This window comes from Trachurus japonicus, chromosome 14, assembly GCF_045865225.1.
Source record: "Trachurus japonicus isolate A0001 chromosome 14, Traja_1.0".
NCBI classification, from domain to species: Eukaryota; Metazoa; Chordata; class Actinopteri; order Carangiformes; family Carangidae; genus Trachurus; species Trachurus japonicus.
Genome location: NC_140920.1, coordinates 9377026 through 9391826, shown reverse-complemented (window position 1 = coordinate 9391826; position 14801 = coordinate 9377026). Strand labels below are relative to the sequence as shown.

General features: G+C 41.0%; 1 protein-coding gene across 2 annotated transcripts; it reads left to right on the top strand.

The window, feature by feature from the left end:
- Positions 1-758: 758 nt before the first annotated feature.
- LOC146974224 (uncharacterized) lies at positions 759-14262 on the top strand. Of its 2 annotated transcripts, none has more exons than XM_085797344.1 (11): positions 759-1149; positions 2918-3038; positions 4661-4768; positions 4873-4909; positions 5560-7361; positions 7479-7509; positions 7811-9576; positions 9731-9779; positions 9948-11746; positions 11970-12006; positions 12126-14262. In XM_085797344.1, the coding sequence occupies exons 1-11, from the start codon at positions 1061-1063 to the stop codon at positions 13628-13630; spliced, it is 7344 nt and encodes a 2447-aa protein (XP_085653470.1). In that variant the 5' UTR covers positions 759-1060; the 3' UTR covers positions 13631-14262. The 2 variants fall into 2 exon arrangements, with proteins under 2 accessions (XP_085653470.1, XP_085653469.1); XM_085797343.1 differs by having other exon boundaries at positions 12123-14262.
- Positions 14263-14801: the final 539 nt, after the last annotated feature.

Sequence of the window (14801 nt, the reverse complement as noted above, 5' to 3'; positions counted from 1 at the left end):
TTTTCCAGTATAGCGTTTTGTTGGAATGATTGAAGATAATACTATTTGGCCAATGAACAACATTTACTGCAGTGAACTAGACATAATATCCATTACAGCCATCCATGTCTACTCCAAAAATATTTCTCACTGGCACTGTATGGACTTATTTCCTAAGACGTACGTGTTATCCAACCACCACTATAGTTTTTCTTCTACCATTCTTCTACCGCAAGTGACAGACATGATCTTTACATTAGGAATGCCAGCCAGCTTGGGTATTTTAATTCATCCCATCTCATAAACAAACCACCTCAAACACACAGAAAAAGCTTTGCATTCCCATATAGCCAACACCCGTGTGCACATTACAACATGTTTTGTGCCATTCTTACTTTTTGGAAGGTGTAGTTATTTATTTTCTTTTACATTATATGAATATATTGGTGCTCTGACTCCAGTGCAGTTAATAATTAGGCCTATAATGTGTTTTCAAACCAGCAGCTTATTCTTTCCTTCTTTTTGCAACAGTAGGCTACTTCTGTGTAATCATATAATGTTAAAAAATGTTTGTTTTTTTATTTTTATGTGCTGGACCCCAGGAAGATTAGTTGTCGCCAAGGCCAATAACCGCATTGGAGGAGGAGGAGGAGGACCTGGGTCACTTCCCTTGCTTTGTTCATTTAGCCCTGGAATAGGATGGAAGTTATCTTGGCAGGGGGAAACTCTCTGGCCCAGCAGCCTGGCGGGGCCACTCTGCCCTCTGCTGAGGAACATGTTGTACTGCACGGTGTAGTTCCTGTTTGCTGGGATAACACGCTTTCGGCGACTCTCTTGGCTCACCACGCAACATTTAACTTTTGAAAGCATGGGATTAGTAGGTTCTTAGTTTGGCCAAAGAGACTTTAAAGCGAAAACAACACTTAAAGCTCCGAAACCGTGTCGGTTGCCGGGTTGTTGCCCAACGGCATGACTCTGTAGACTCTCCTCCTGCAGGTTTGCTCATAGTAGGCTTGCCAGCTTTGCAACCGCCAGCTAAAGCGAGCTAACTTAGCAGCTACAGCTACATTGCAGTCAGAAAATGACTGACTGCTGCGCCGTGGCGAGCTGTGATTACCAGCCGGGGGAATCCACCACTACCCTTTTCAGCTTCCCCGTGGACCCGGAGCGGTAAGAGACGTGCTTATATATTTTTTATTGAGCCGTGGGTTGAAAATAAAAAGCGCCTTGAACATGCACAATGAATGTGTTAGCCGCCACCACAGTTAGCATTAGCGTTAGCCGCCTAGCATCGCGGCTAACTGGCTAACAGTGACACAAGTCTGTCGAAAATGGCGCAGACTAGTTATTACTCTTGAAAGAAAAAAAATGAGTGAAATTGGCTCGGTTTACTCGTTAAGGGTTTCGGGAAATCGTCACAGGCGTGTGATATCGACTCCATCGGTTTATCTTTGTGTTCAGTAATCTCACAAACCCGAGAGAAACCATACTTAAAAACTTTTTTGTGTTGTAATTTAAATCACCATCGGTACACGACACCTACCGTCTCGATGCCTGTGTGTAACGTTAAGGGACAGACATTAGCGCAGGAAAACTGAATTCCTGTTATGGATTCGTGTTGTTTTATTGGGGCGCAATCGAAAGAAATTACGCAGTCGTTTTTTTACAGTGCATTTCACTGTAAGAAATATGTATCGAAACTAATATGTACGTCGATTTAACAGGTGATGATGCCCTTACAAATAACGAGCAGTCTCTAGCGCCTCCTGTTATCCTGTTGCTGCCTCATAGATTGCACTGGATGTTTTTTTTTCTTTCACTGGGAGCCCAGTCGTATTGCGTAACAGTAGGCATGCTATCTTGCTTAAATAAATCTATTCACTCTAATTAATTTTAAAACCTGTAATTTCATGGCAGCTGTAGTTCAGCTGGCTGAATCACAGCACTGTCTCTATCTGGGCACAGGAAATGCAACCTCCAAGCCAGAGGAAAGACTACCTGTGAATACATCACGGGGTGTCAATAAAGAAAGCTCAGCTCTGCAATGAGTTTGTGTTGGGTTTTTGTTTGTTTGTTTGTTTTTTTACTTTACGCTCATTTGCTCTGTGCCCTCATTTTTAAATTTGTACCCGCCTGATGTGTTAAAACGAGGGAAGTAACTTCCATTTGCTTAAAAGCATTTCTATCCACTCATATTCCCAGCATGCATCAGTATAATCAGTTGACAGAGAGAAGTCAAAAATAAAACGCAGAAGTGGCCTAATAAGCCACAACACAATGCTTTCTTCTACAGTAGGTCTATTGCTATTGCAGGCTGGGTTGTGTTTGCAGCCAAAGAAAACAGATATGCATCAGTCAGGTGTATGAGCAGCTCTACAACATCCACGTAATTGTGCAAGACAAGGCCACATACTGTATCAGCAAAAGCATACCTCACAGACAGAGTTGTGCAACAGTGTTATCTTGGACTAAAAGTTACGATCATTTAATGTAGCTGGGATTTTTTTAAAAGTTGACACAGTTAGCATTTACTCGGGTGCACATTAAACATGTTGAGATAAGAAAAGCAGGTCACCTTTAAATAATTATTGATTAGCCTAATCATTTTTTCTTTTCTTTTTGATGCTACTGTTGAGCCTAATTAACCAGGTCAAAAAGGTAGCCTCACTCAAGCAGACATGTCAGATACAATATTAATGTATTAATGTGAAGCATCAACATTTCCTTGATTTAATTAATGAAAACGGTATTTAAAATGGAGAAAAACTGTCTTCACATCAGAAATGAATTAAGAGCTCTTAAAGCTTTGGGAGCTCTAATGGATTTTTGTCAAATGATAAATGATTATTTGATAAACTGTTATTTAAGTACCTAAGATAATGTGCGCAAGTTATTTGGCAAATGCATTTTTTAATCAAGTTTGTGCTCTATTTTTCAGCTGTAAACAATGGCTGAGCAACTGTCGTCGCCAAGATTTGGAATTAGAGCCTCCAGAGCAGTTGCATAATCTGTACAGACTTTGTGCGAAGCACTTTGAGCCCTCTATGATCTCTCAACAGGTAAGATGCAGATGTATTGCTCATAATTGTATTAGAGAAGAAGGGAACATTGCCGTTTCATTCATTGCTTTGTTCACTACCAGTAATACAGGTCCATCAAAACTAAGACACTTAGCTACTTTTGCAGCCTGAATTACCAGTTTATTAGGTACACCTGGAACAGCTTAATGCCATTAAACACAACAGTTCATTACAATTTGATCTTTTTTCTGAAGCTTTACACGTTTAAAACACAGACGTAATGTTCCTTATTCAATACTTGAAAGTGGCTCTCATACAGCCTCAAATGTATTGGCAGGCACCGCTTTGCAACATTGGCATCAAATCTGTAAATTAAACTGCTTTCAGAAAGAATTTAGCTCCTGCACACTTTGTTTTTTGGTAATTAAAAAAAATGGATAAAACTGTTTTTTGCTCATGAAACAGCCCTCAGTAACCCAAGATGGCAAAATTAGAACATGGCACTTTATTAAAATATTAAATGTATTTGAAAATTAATATGAAAAAAATATTCTGACCCTTTGGTGTGGCACATCTGATTGTGATCAGGTGCATCTTCTGTTCTGTAATCATCCTTGAAATGTGCCTACAACTTGACTTGAGTTAAACACAAGAACTTAAAACAATGTCTGGTGAGGACCAGGAACTGGTGAACACATCTGAGATTGGAGCAATGATTAATGCAGGAAGATTATGACCTGTAGCATTCAGCCAAGAAGAGGCAAGGCAGGCAGCTTTATTTGTATTGCACATTTCATACACTAGGGCTATTCAAAATGCTTTACAGAGCAGTGAAATATAAAACATAATAAAGGTTACACAATAAAAGAGTAAAGATATATATATATATAAAAAAGACATTGCTGCACTGGCTTCAGGACAAGTGTCTGTCTTTACTTGAGTGGCCAAGCCAAGTCTCAGCCTTAAACCCCGAAAACATCTGTGGAGAGACCTTGGGATGGCAGTTCACAGACACTTCCCATCCAATCTGATGGAGTTTGAAAGGATCTGCCAAGAGGAATGGGATAAACTGCCTGAGTCCAGGTGTGGAAAGCTTGTAGAGACTCACCCAAGAACAGTGAAAGCTATATTTGCTATCAATAGAGCATATACAAAGTACTGAATTAAATGTCTTATTACTTAATAAATGAGATAAAGCATATGTTATTTGTTAGTATGGGTTATTTAATGTTAAGTAATGGGCAAAATCATAGATTGATCAATCATTAAATTCATTCAAAAATCAATATGAAGTGACCCAAGTAAAGGGATCTTAAGTTGTGTTATATCTGAAGGCACAAATAACACCTGTGTAGCAAAAAGACAAGGAACAAGAGAAAATGAATATTCAGAATTAAATTACATCACTATGCAGTGTGCAAGAGACAGGTCAATATGTTTTGCCAAAACACATATATAATTTTTGGTAACAGTAATAATTCTTTTTTGGTTTGTAGGATAATGACAAGTTTCTTTGATCTTATTTTTAGTGACCTTTATCACACTTTGAATTGATATTAAAATTTGGGTCAGTAAAACAGATTTTTTTTTTTGACTTTACATAAAATGTTGTCACATAATATGCCTAACACAGATTACCTTTTTTATTTTTTTGTTTTCAGAGTGCCACCAGTTGTGTCTTAAAGGAAGATGCTGTTCCAACCATATTTGACTTTACAACTCCTGCGAATAATCAATCAACCTGCAACAGGAAACGAACGAGAGATCCCGTAAGTGTGGCAATAATGAAAATTTATGTATTTTAAATAATTGCAAATATTTTTCATCAGACATGAAAAATGCAAACATGTAATTGTCATTTTCATCTTCATAGTTGGAAGAAGAAGCTACTTCTGTCAAGAAAACAAAAGGTACAGTGACTGTTTAAAATCATCCTTAAAGTTCTTTTTCTAGGCTTTTGAGTTTAAGGTGTGAGTGTGGCACCTGCAGAATATGTTGATTTTCATTTCACCACATGTTAGTGGGTCAGAGTGGAGTCTCTTCACCACCATGGTGTTGCATGAAACATTCACCCTGTTTTCATATGTGCTCCCAACAGAAGTAGACAGAGAAAAGAAATATTGACTTCATAATATCAACATTGCACAGAACTTGACAGCTTCAGCTGGAGTTGTTGATGTTGAAACTAAATCACCACATTATATTGACATGAAAATATTTGCAAACTGCATTAGCATCTACATCAACCGTGGCACTCCAGTGTTGTTTTCTGCCAAAAATAAATCAGAAATGAATTAATGATTGAGATAAATCCAACATTGCAGTAACCTACAAACTCTGTGTACATCGGGAGATGGAGCAGCAATGCAGTAGAGACACAGCTCATGTGAACATGCATGTATGTTTCTCCACAGCAACTCGGCAACGTCGGCCACCATGCTCACACAATACAGGGAGTGTGTTCCTGGCAATAGTTTATGTTAATCTATTTTCTCTTGTTGTAATTACTGATACACTGATCATCTCCACCTGTCAATCATTTTTTTGTCTTTCCTATCAGAAAACACAGCAACAGCTAATGTGACTGAGGAGACAAATGAATTAGCTGGAGAGAACAGTGCAATCCCTGAACTGCAGCCAGATGGCCTAATACAAGAAGATGTGGCCACCTCCAAAGCAAAAGAGACTCTGAAAGTATATTTTAAGGAAATCCTAGCAGTGACTGGATTCAGCATCAATGGTGCAAACATCAACACTGATGAGCCAATCGGAGGTACTCGTGGGCAGCAAGCTCTCAATCGTGTCTGTGTGGAGAAAATTGACAAGAAAGAAATCCTCCAGTTCAGTGAAGACCTCATGCGAGAGGAGATCCAGAACAGCCTTAGACTGGCACGATTCTTCTCCATTCTGCTTCAGGATGTGACGAGGATAGAGGGAAAAGATCAGATCCCAGTTTTCATCAGGTCCGTCACGACAGCTGGGTTCCCTCAGAAGCACCTCGTGGGGTTCCTACCATGCGACATGGATGCAGAGAATCTGTTTTACATGCTTCTGTCTGAGTTGAGAAACAAGTGGGGGCTAAGGATGGAGCACTGCAGAGGACTCACTTATCTGGTTACAGGCAGTATGTGTCAGAAAATGCGAGACCTTACCTGCAGAATTCTGCAGGAGTTTCCACAAGTAGTTCTGTCACCAAGTGACCCATATGCCTTCAACATATGGATTATTCGCTGCATGCCTGTGCCCTCCATCCAGAAGGTCGCAGACACTGTAGAGGAGGTGGCCTCATTACTCAGGAGAACACCAGAGCTATCCAAAAGATTGGAGGGAAAGATCCAGATGACATATGGGCATGTAAAGGGGGAAGTGGAAAGAATCAAAGCAGCTGTCAGTGGGAATTGGGAATATAGCACTGATGCCTTCCAGACTATGTTAGATATTCTGGAGCCATTCCTGAACTGCATCAATGAGATGATTTCAAAGGTAGATGAAGACACTGCTGAACAGATGGCCAAGCTCAAGCCAGTTTTGAAGAATTTCAACTTCATCATCACACTTGTTGTTCTGAAGAACACTCTCTGTTGTGTGAGCATACTCAACTCAAGTCTCAGGGGAATAATTAGCATCAGCAGTACCTTGCAGTACACAATTTCCAATGCCTTAAAGCTGGTAAACAAATACCAACAGGAGCTTGCAATATTCCACAGGAAATGGTTTTCAGATGCTGTTGGCCGTGCCAAGAAGCTGGGAGTGGAGGTCATTAAGCCAGAGATAGACCAAGAAGACACAAGTGAAACACCACTGGAGGACTTTTACAGAGAAACTCTCAGCCGACCTGTCTTGCAGTATCTTGTCGCAGAGGTGAAGAGAGTGTTCAGCACAGAGATGGTGAGGATTCTTCGATGGCTGTCGTTAGTACCATCTTACATGGCTGACCACAATTTCAGCATTCGCAGGGATAAGGTAGCAGATGCCAACTTGAACAACCTTGCAAGGCCAGACACATTCTACGAAGAGCTTGGTTGCTGGGAAGTGAAATGGAGACATGCAAGCAAGCGCAGAATCTTACCAACCACGGTGTTTGCTACACTCAAGATTCCAGATATTGGGTTTTACCCAAATGTGCAGAGCTTGCTGAGGGTGTTAGGTACTGTTCCATGTGTAAATGCAGAGGCTGATGTGTACGGGCAATACCATATGGTACTGGACCGGTGCCACTCCTACCTGAGAGCCACACCAGAGGACCAAAGACAGTGCAGCATGGCATATGTCTATGTGAACCAAGATGTACAACTCAATGTTGAACAAATGGTGGAGTCGTATGTCCAAAAGCACCCAGACATCCTGCAGTTGCTGCAAATGGTGAGTAGACATCCATTAGCAGAATTTTGTTGACATTTCATAGCTCACTTGTGTCACAAAGCAACATTTCTTCTTCAAAATACATAATTCTTTTCTGTCTCTGTGTATTGAGTACAGGATGATGACACAAAGGAGAAGACCTCCAAAGGTAAGAGAATACAAGTTTGGGTCAGTGAAGTTCTCAAAATGTAGATTGATACACAAAAATGTTAACTCTACAGACCAAACGCTACAACAGTTTCATTCTACTGGTACAATGACAAGTCCACTCTATTCTAATAAGGAACATTAAAAAAAAAAAAGTCAGTGTGGAAGGAAATATTTGATCATGTTCAACAGTGTTATCATTAAATGCCGATTTTAAACATACACACTTTTTTTGCTTATTTATCACTGTCCTGTGATGAAATAACCTCCGCTTAGACAACCTTTCCCACTTTTCATTTCAGTGGCTGCCCATGGAAACCATGCTGAGAAGGACACTGAAGAGGAATTACATCTCATAAACTTAGAGATGGATGCTGAAAGGCTTGTGGAGCTGAAGTGTGCAGAGACTGATAGAGAAGCTCTTAAATCTGCTTTACAGGCTGCAGTGGCATCCGCATACAGCAGTCAAAGCAGGCTGCATAGTGACACTTCTGCTCAGGATGGAGAGGTTGAATACGTGACCAAGTCTGAAATGAAAGAAGTTCTCACTGTGTGCGAAAATGCTGTCAGGGAGGGAATCCTCACAGAAGTAGGGAGTTCATTCTTTTCCTTTTTCATCGATCGTGTTGTCAAACTGGGCGAGAAAGACTACCTTCCACTTTTCCTTAGGTTTGTGGACAGTTTTGATGTTATGCGACTGGAGCTGATGGGATTCCTTGAGGCAGATCTTGATTGTGATACTATGGTACAGCGTCTTCTGGAAATAGTTACAGACGAATGGCGTCTTGATTTGAATAACTGCAGAGGTCAAGCATATCTAGGCTCTGGTGATGTGTCCTACAAGCTAAAAGCCTTTGCCTGCAAAGTTCAGGAGAAATATCCACTTGCTATAAGTACACACTGCTCCTCCTACTCTTTCAACACCTGGTGGTCAAAATCGATCCCAGTGTCTGCTGTTAAAAGAGCCCTGGATACATTTGAAGAAGTTTTGATGTTTTTTGGTAGCAGTGCTACTTTAGAAAAACAACTCGACCATGTAATAGCCTATGGTCTTAGAGAGAGCTATGAAAAGGTCCAAGAGTTACAAGGAAAATTCTGTTCCCTATGGCAAGAGAAGCATGACTCTTATGAAGTCTTTGTGCAGATGCTGGAGCCCCTGGTTGAATGTCTGGAGAAAGTCAAAAACAACCCCCAGAGATGGAAGGCCTTTGTGTCTGAACAAGCTGGGGCACTTCTCTGCAAAGTCATGGAATTTGATTTCATCATTGCCATGGTGATCTTAAAGAATGCATCCTCTTTTACCAAAGAGCTGAGTGCAGGTCTTCAGAAGGACCACTTCAGTGCCGCCTCACAGCTTTGCCAAATCGCTGGTATTGTGGCCACTCTGAACCGAGTGAAGACAAATATGAAGGTGTTTCACCAGAACTGGTTTGATGAGGCTTGTGCAATTGCACAGAGTCTAAGAGTGCAGATTGAAGTGCCTGAAAACACTTTGCCAAGGGACAGCATGATGAAACCCGTTGGGTTTTACAAAGACGGCTTAAGTGTGCCCCTAGTAGATAATCTTATCAATGCAGTGAAGGATCATTTCTCAGAAGACCACAAAGAAGCTCTCAACTTCCTCTCCCTGGTTCCATGTTCAGTAACAGTAAGTTACATGTTTGAGAGCTTGAAAACGAAGCCTCCTCTCTACAGCAGAGATCTCCCTGATGCTGACAACTTCTTCACAGAGTTGTGTTGTTGGAGAGTAACCTGGAAGACCAAAGTGGCTTCTGTTACCATCCCAGATTCCATATTTCACACACTCCGTCTGCCACTTATGCAGTACTTTGGGAACATCAATGCACTGTTGAGGATTATGTCTGTGCTGCCCAGCACAGCACTGGAAGACTGTGGTGTTGTTATGCGCCATAAGAAGTTCCAAGAGTACCTGAGAAATACAAATCCTAAAGACAGATCCTCATGCTTGGCTATGCTGCAGGTGGGCACGGACTTCAACAGAGACCTGGACCGTATGGTGACCCAGTGTTTGAAGGTCACGCCACAAGCCTTGGAGGGTATCTGTCTGGTATGTGTTTCTTTTTTCTTTTTTAAAATTTTGATTATAACATAAAATTGTTATATTGTTACAGATGTTACATTTCAAATGTTTTCTTGCCTCGTTCTATTTATTTGATTTATGAATGTCAGACTAATTTCTTTGTACTTTGCTATACCCACAGGACAAGGAATCCAAAAGTTTAATCAGGAACTCTGAGAATAATATGGAAGGTATGCTTGTTATAATACAACTTGGTCATGTGTTTATTAGCAATTCCTAACCATTAATGGCACATTGCTCAACTAATGTCCATAAGTTTTTTGTATTGTTTGTTTGCCATTTGAGCAGTTTACCATAACAGTTCTATTGTTTTCTGTTATTCTCCCTGATACATTTAGTTGATTCCATCAAGGAGGATCCCGACGAGCCCAAAATTGAACTATCTCCTGACAAAATGGAGGACCAAGACATGAAACCAGCAGATGAAAACGGGCATGCTGGAGATAATCGTCTAAGTCTAGCAACAGTATTTAGAATGGCTGCACTACTGGGTAGAAAAAACAGCAGTCTCTCTGACATCTCAGAAGAGGACAGGGAGCATTTCATCCAGGAGCTCAGCATGTGTCACTGGTTTGGAAAAGAGAACAAATGTACATCTTCTGTAGGTGACGATGAAATGATGAATCTCCTCATAGATGGAATCAGGGATGTTATACTCAAGGAAATCCAGGAGTCTCCATACTTCTCACTTATCACAGACAAACCTGTTAAAATCGCTGACAAGACACATGTACCTGTCTTTGTCAGGTATGTCGGAGAGTCTGCCCCTAAGGTAGAGCTCATTGGTTTCTTACCATTTGATGAAACCTGTGATGTTGATACACAAGCAAATAACCTTGCAAAGATTCTCAGCGAAGACTGGGGCTTGCCAATGTCTCACTGCCGGGGACAAGCATTCATGCACTTGGGCTCAGGTTACCAAAGCCTGAAGAAAATGTCTTTGGATTTCCTCAAGAGTTATCCACTCTCTGTAGTAACACCCAGTGAGTCTTGTGGCCTTGCCCATTGGCTGGCAGGAAGTGTGCCTTGCCCCTCAGTAACAAAAATGTTGGACATCACGGAAGACCTGCTGATGTTCTTTGATGAATCTCCTTGTCTGGAGGGACAGTTGGCACAAGCTGTTGATGGACTTTTGAACATGCCAAGAGAGGCCCTGGAGGAAATTCCAGAAACATGTTGCTCAAGGTGGAAAAAGAGAGAGGACTTCTTTGACATACTCGCCGACACATTGGAGGGTATTCTGAGCTGCCTGGATGCTGTTAGCTCAAGTACGACAGGTGCCAAGTCAATGCATGCACAAGTTCTCTGTACTGCTCTAAGAAATATGGATTTCATAGTCACCCTGGTGATTCTGAAGAATGCCTGTGCCCCTCTTCGTAACTGTAGCACTGTCTTCCGCTGTGGAAACCCTGCTGATATTCTCTGTGAAGTGGAAAAAATCCCCTCAATCATAGAAACTCTGAACAAGATGTTAGAAAATGTGAGCACTCTGCACTCCACGTGGTTTGAGCAGGCCTTCCAACTAGCAACCAAGGTAGCTCCTGAACAAGTGTGCTTCTCTGAGGAGGCCAACAGCTATGAGTCCCCTGAGTTATATTACAGAGAAAATCTGAGTGTCCCTCTCCTCAGAAGTCTCATTGATGAGATGAAGTACAGTTTCTCAGACAACCATTTAAAGGCCCTGTCAGTCCTGTCATTGCTGCCCTCCTGCAATCCACAGCCTATTCTGTCGGAGTCCACAGACAAGCCATTTAGTCTCTATCTTGCAGATCTTACCGAGCCAGAAGCAGCTGAACAGGAAATCAATGCCTGGGCCACTGTCTGGAGAGAGAAATACCAAGATGTTGCTCCTCCAACATCCATCGCTGAAACACTTGTCCATCCTGAGTCAAAGAGTCACCCAACAGTTACTTTGTTGCTTAGGCTAGTTGCCGTCCTGCCAAGTGTCAGTATGGAGTTTGATCTCATGAAAACCACCCTGAATTCCATGAGGGATCTGTTAAAAAACACCCTATGCAAAGGCAATAGAACAGATCATGTGTTGCTCCTCTCTCAAAACTCTACTCTGCAGAGACTACCTGAGGTCATTGAGAGGTGTATGGAGGTGGATCCAGAGAGCAGGCCTTGTCTATCCCAGGTAAATTTAAAAAGTTTCCTACATTTTTCTCAGTTTTATAGCATTTAACACACTATAAATAAACTATTAATCAATAAATATATATATATATATATATGATATAGGTAAAGAAAATAATTAGTCACTGCCTTGGATCATACTTGCTTAAACATTATGATGTAACGGAAAATAAGTATTTTTGCATGCATTCTAACCAGTGTTACACATGTTCTGAATTTTTCAGGTGATGACAACTTTGCAAAGACTAAAGCTGAACAGTGGTAAGTGCATCTATGGCAGCTACATTTGAAAAACATCACTGTGTTTAGGTCTGATTTTAAGAGGATTGAAATAGGTTGATGTCATTGATTGTTTTGGGGGTTTTTTCTCCCTCCAGCAGCACCAACAGAATCGCAAGCCTCTGGTGTAGCAGAGAATCCTGTTGATGGAGGCGGGGAAGTGGCTGATGTGACATTGGAGGCCGTTCAAGGGCCAAGAACACCAGTATCATTCTATGAGCCACAACTACGTGAACAAATCCTCAAGGAGCTCTGGGACTCTCAGTTCTTCACAGTTATAACTGAGCAGGCTGTTGAAATTGATGGTGAGCTCTATATCCCCTTGTGCATCAGGTACCTAAACAAAGAGGACATCCAGTGTGAAGAAACACTGGCTTTCATACCCTTCAGTGAAGATTCAGTTGTCCTTGCAGATGCTATTGAGATTGCCCTATCTGAGAAGTGGGGCCTCAATATGGAGTACTGTAGAGGACAGGCTTTGTTGAGTGTTGGTGAAGTAGGTGCTCGGATGAGGGCTGTAAGTCTAGCAATAGCTAAGAAATACCCCCAGGCTGTACGAACTGTCAGCTCTGCGTTGTCACTTAATGTATGGCTAGCCAAATCTTCTCCTTCTGAAGAAGCAGCTGATGGAGCAGTTCTCATAGGCAAAATATTACACTGGCTCACAGAAGATGTAGAACGCCAGAACAAACTGGAAGACATGATCATTCATGTGTTCCAGCATGATGAAGGAAAAGGTAACGAGCTGAGAGACAAACTCATCAAGAACTGGGAGAAGAGTCATGACATGCATGAAGTGATGGTAGAGATTTTAGAAGCAGTCATGCTATGCTTGAATGAATTGAAAAGGGAGGGAAGCACTTCAAACCAGCAGCAAGCATCGCAGTTCTTTACTGCAATCAGAAACTTTGAGTTCATCCTATCAACAGTTGTGCAGAAAAACATCTCGAGTGTAACTAAAAAACTTAGCCAGTCTCTTCAGGGCAAACCTTTAGATGTTTTACTTGCTGTGAACAGTTTGCCCGATGTCAAAGCATCCCTCAGTAAACTGAAAGATGATGTTGATACCCATCACAAGGCCTGGTTTGAGGAAACTGTTGCATTGGCCTCGAAACTGCATGTCACCATGTTGCACTCAGTGCTTCTAGAGCCCCTCAGTGACTTTTACAAAGAATCAGTGAGCATGAAGGTTGTAGCGCACTCAATTGCAGAGATTGATGACCTTTTTGCAGATAAGGTATTGGATACTTTGAAGTGTCTGGAGATTGTGCCTTACGCAATGTCCAAAGTAGAAACCAGCATTCTTAGTGGTCTTGTGTTCCGCCTGTACAAGGAGGACCTGCCAGATCAGGCCTCCCTCCACTCTGAGATGAAGTCCTGGAAGGAGAAGTGGTTGGATCCCTTGGCTGGCTATCTCCCAACTACTGTGCTCGATACCCTCAAGACATCACAGATTAGAAGTTTTAGCAACATTGAAACTCTTCTCAGACTCCAGGTTATCTTGCCTTTTTCAAGGAGGGAGAGCAACTTCAGGCAAGGAAAAAGAAGCTTACTGGAGTTTATACAGCAGGAAAAGAGGTCTCTCACCGAGCTCTATGCTCTTTAAGAGCTGCAGGTCTTCCATCACAGTTAGCAGATTTGAGTATTGCGTTTGAGATGTCACTGCAACCATATTTAAGAACTATTGTGTCTCAGCCCTAATCGAGCCTGAACTCAATATTTCTGTGTACATTATTGATCTAAATTCTTTGAGATTTCCTTTTGTTGTTTTCCTGCAAACCAGGCCCTATGTTATGTTTTTTTTTATTCTGTAGTTTGTACAGTTGCACTGCCCAATGGGACCAATTTCTTGGCAAGAAAAGCAATGTTCCAATGATGGTTATCAATGCTTGTGTGCCTTGATGCAAAACTAATAATTCACCCCATGTATTATGATAATACAGATGTTTAAAAATGTCCCATTGGCATGTGAAACAACTCTATTTTTATCATTACCAAAAATGATCAGACTGACTTCTGTATCACCATCATCAATTCATTATAATTATTAAATTGCACCCTTACCTTTCCTGGGCACAAATAGAAATAGTTAGTTCCATCATGTCTTCTGATGATTTCCCATGTTTCCTGTCTCTTTGCAGGAATGAATTTGCTGTAAACGTATCTTTGAAAGAATGTTTCCTTAATAGGAAAACCTTCATATATATATTTGTCAGAAAAGTAATAAAATGCTCCAAATTATTTGTTTGTTTTTTGAATTTCTATGAAGTGCGATGTACTGTGTCGTCAGCTCTATGTATGTTTCCAAGTCTAGTCATGTTTGCAAGTCAACACAAGATGGCGCAGTGAGGCTATAATTTTCTTGAAGAAAGAAGTGACTGGTAACAAGTGGGACTTAAATTGGGGAAGTATACCTGTAAGCTGTTAAACTGTAAACCTGTTAGCACCAAATTAATTTTCCTAAATCATCATCAGATCATGAGTCAGGTCCAGCAGAAGAAGTCATGGAGCTCAGCTGCTACTGGTTACAGGAGTACTTTTACACGCATCACCACTATTGCTATGATGGTAAATGAAAGTACACAGCTTCTATTATATTTTTATTCTTAAATTAACAAGTAAAATAAGATATTCTCATAATACCTAGAATAGAAATTCCCTAGATGTTTCACCTTCTGATCAACAAGAATGTGTGTTTTCAGGGAGGCTTATTGAGACCATACCAACAAAACTATCTCTAGATACTGAGTAAATATTATGAACAATCACTTTTTGTC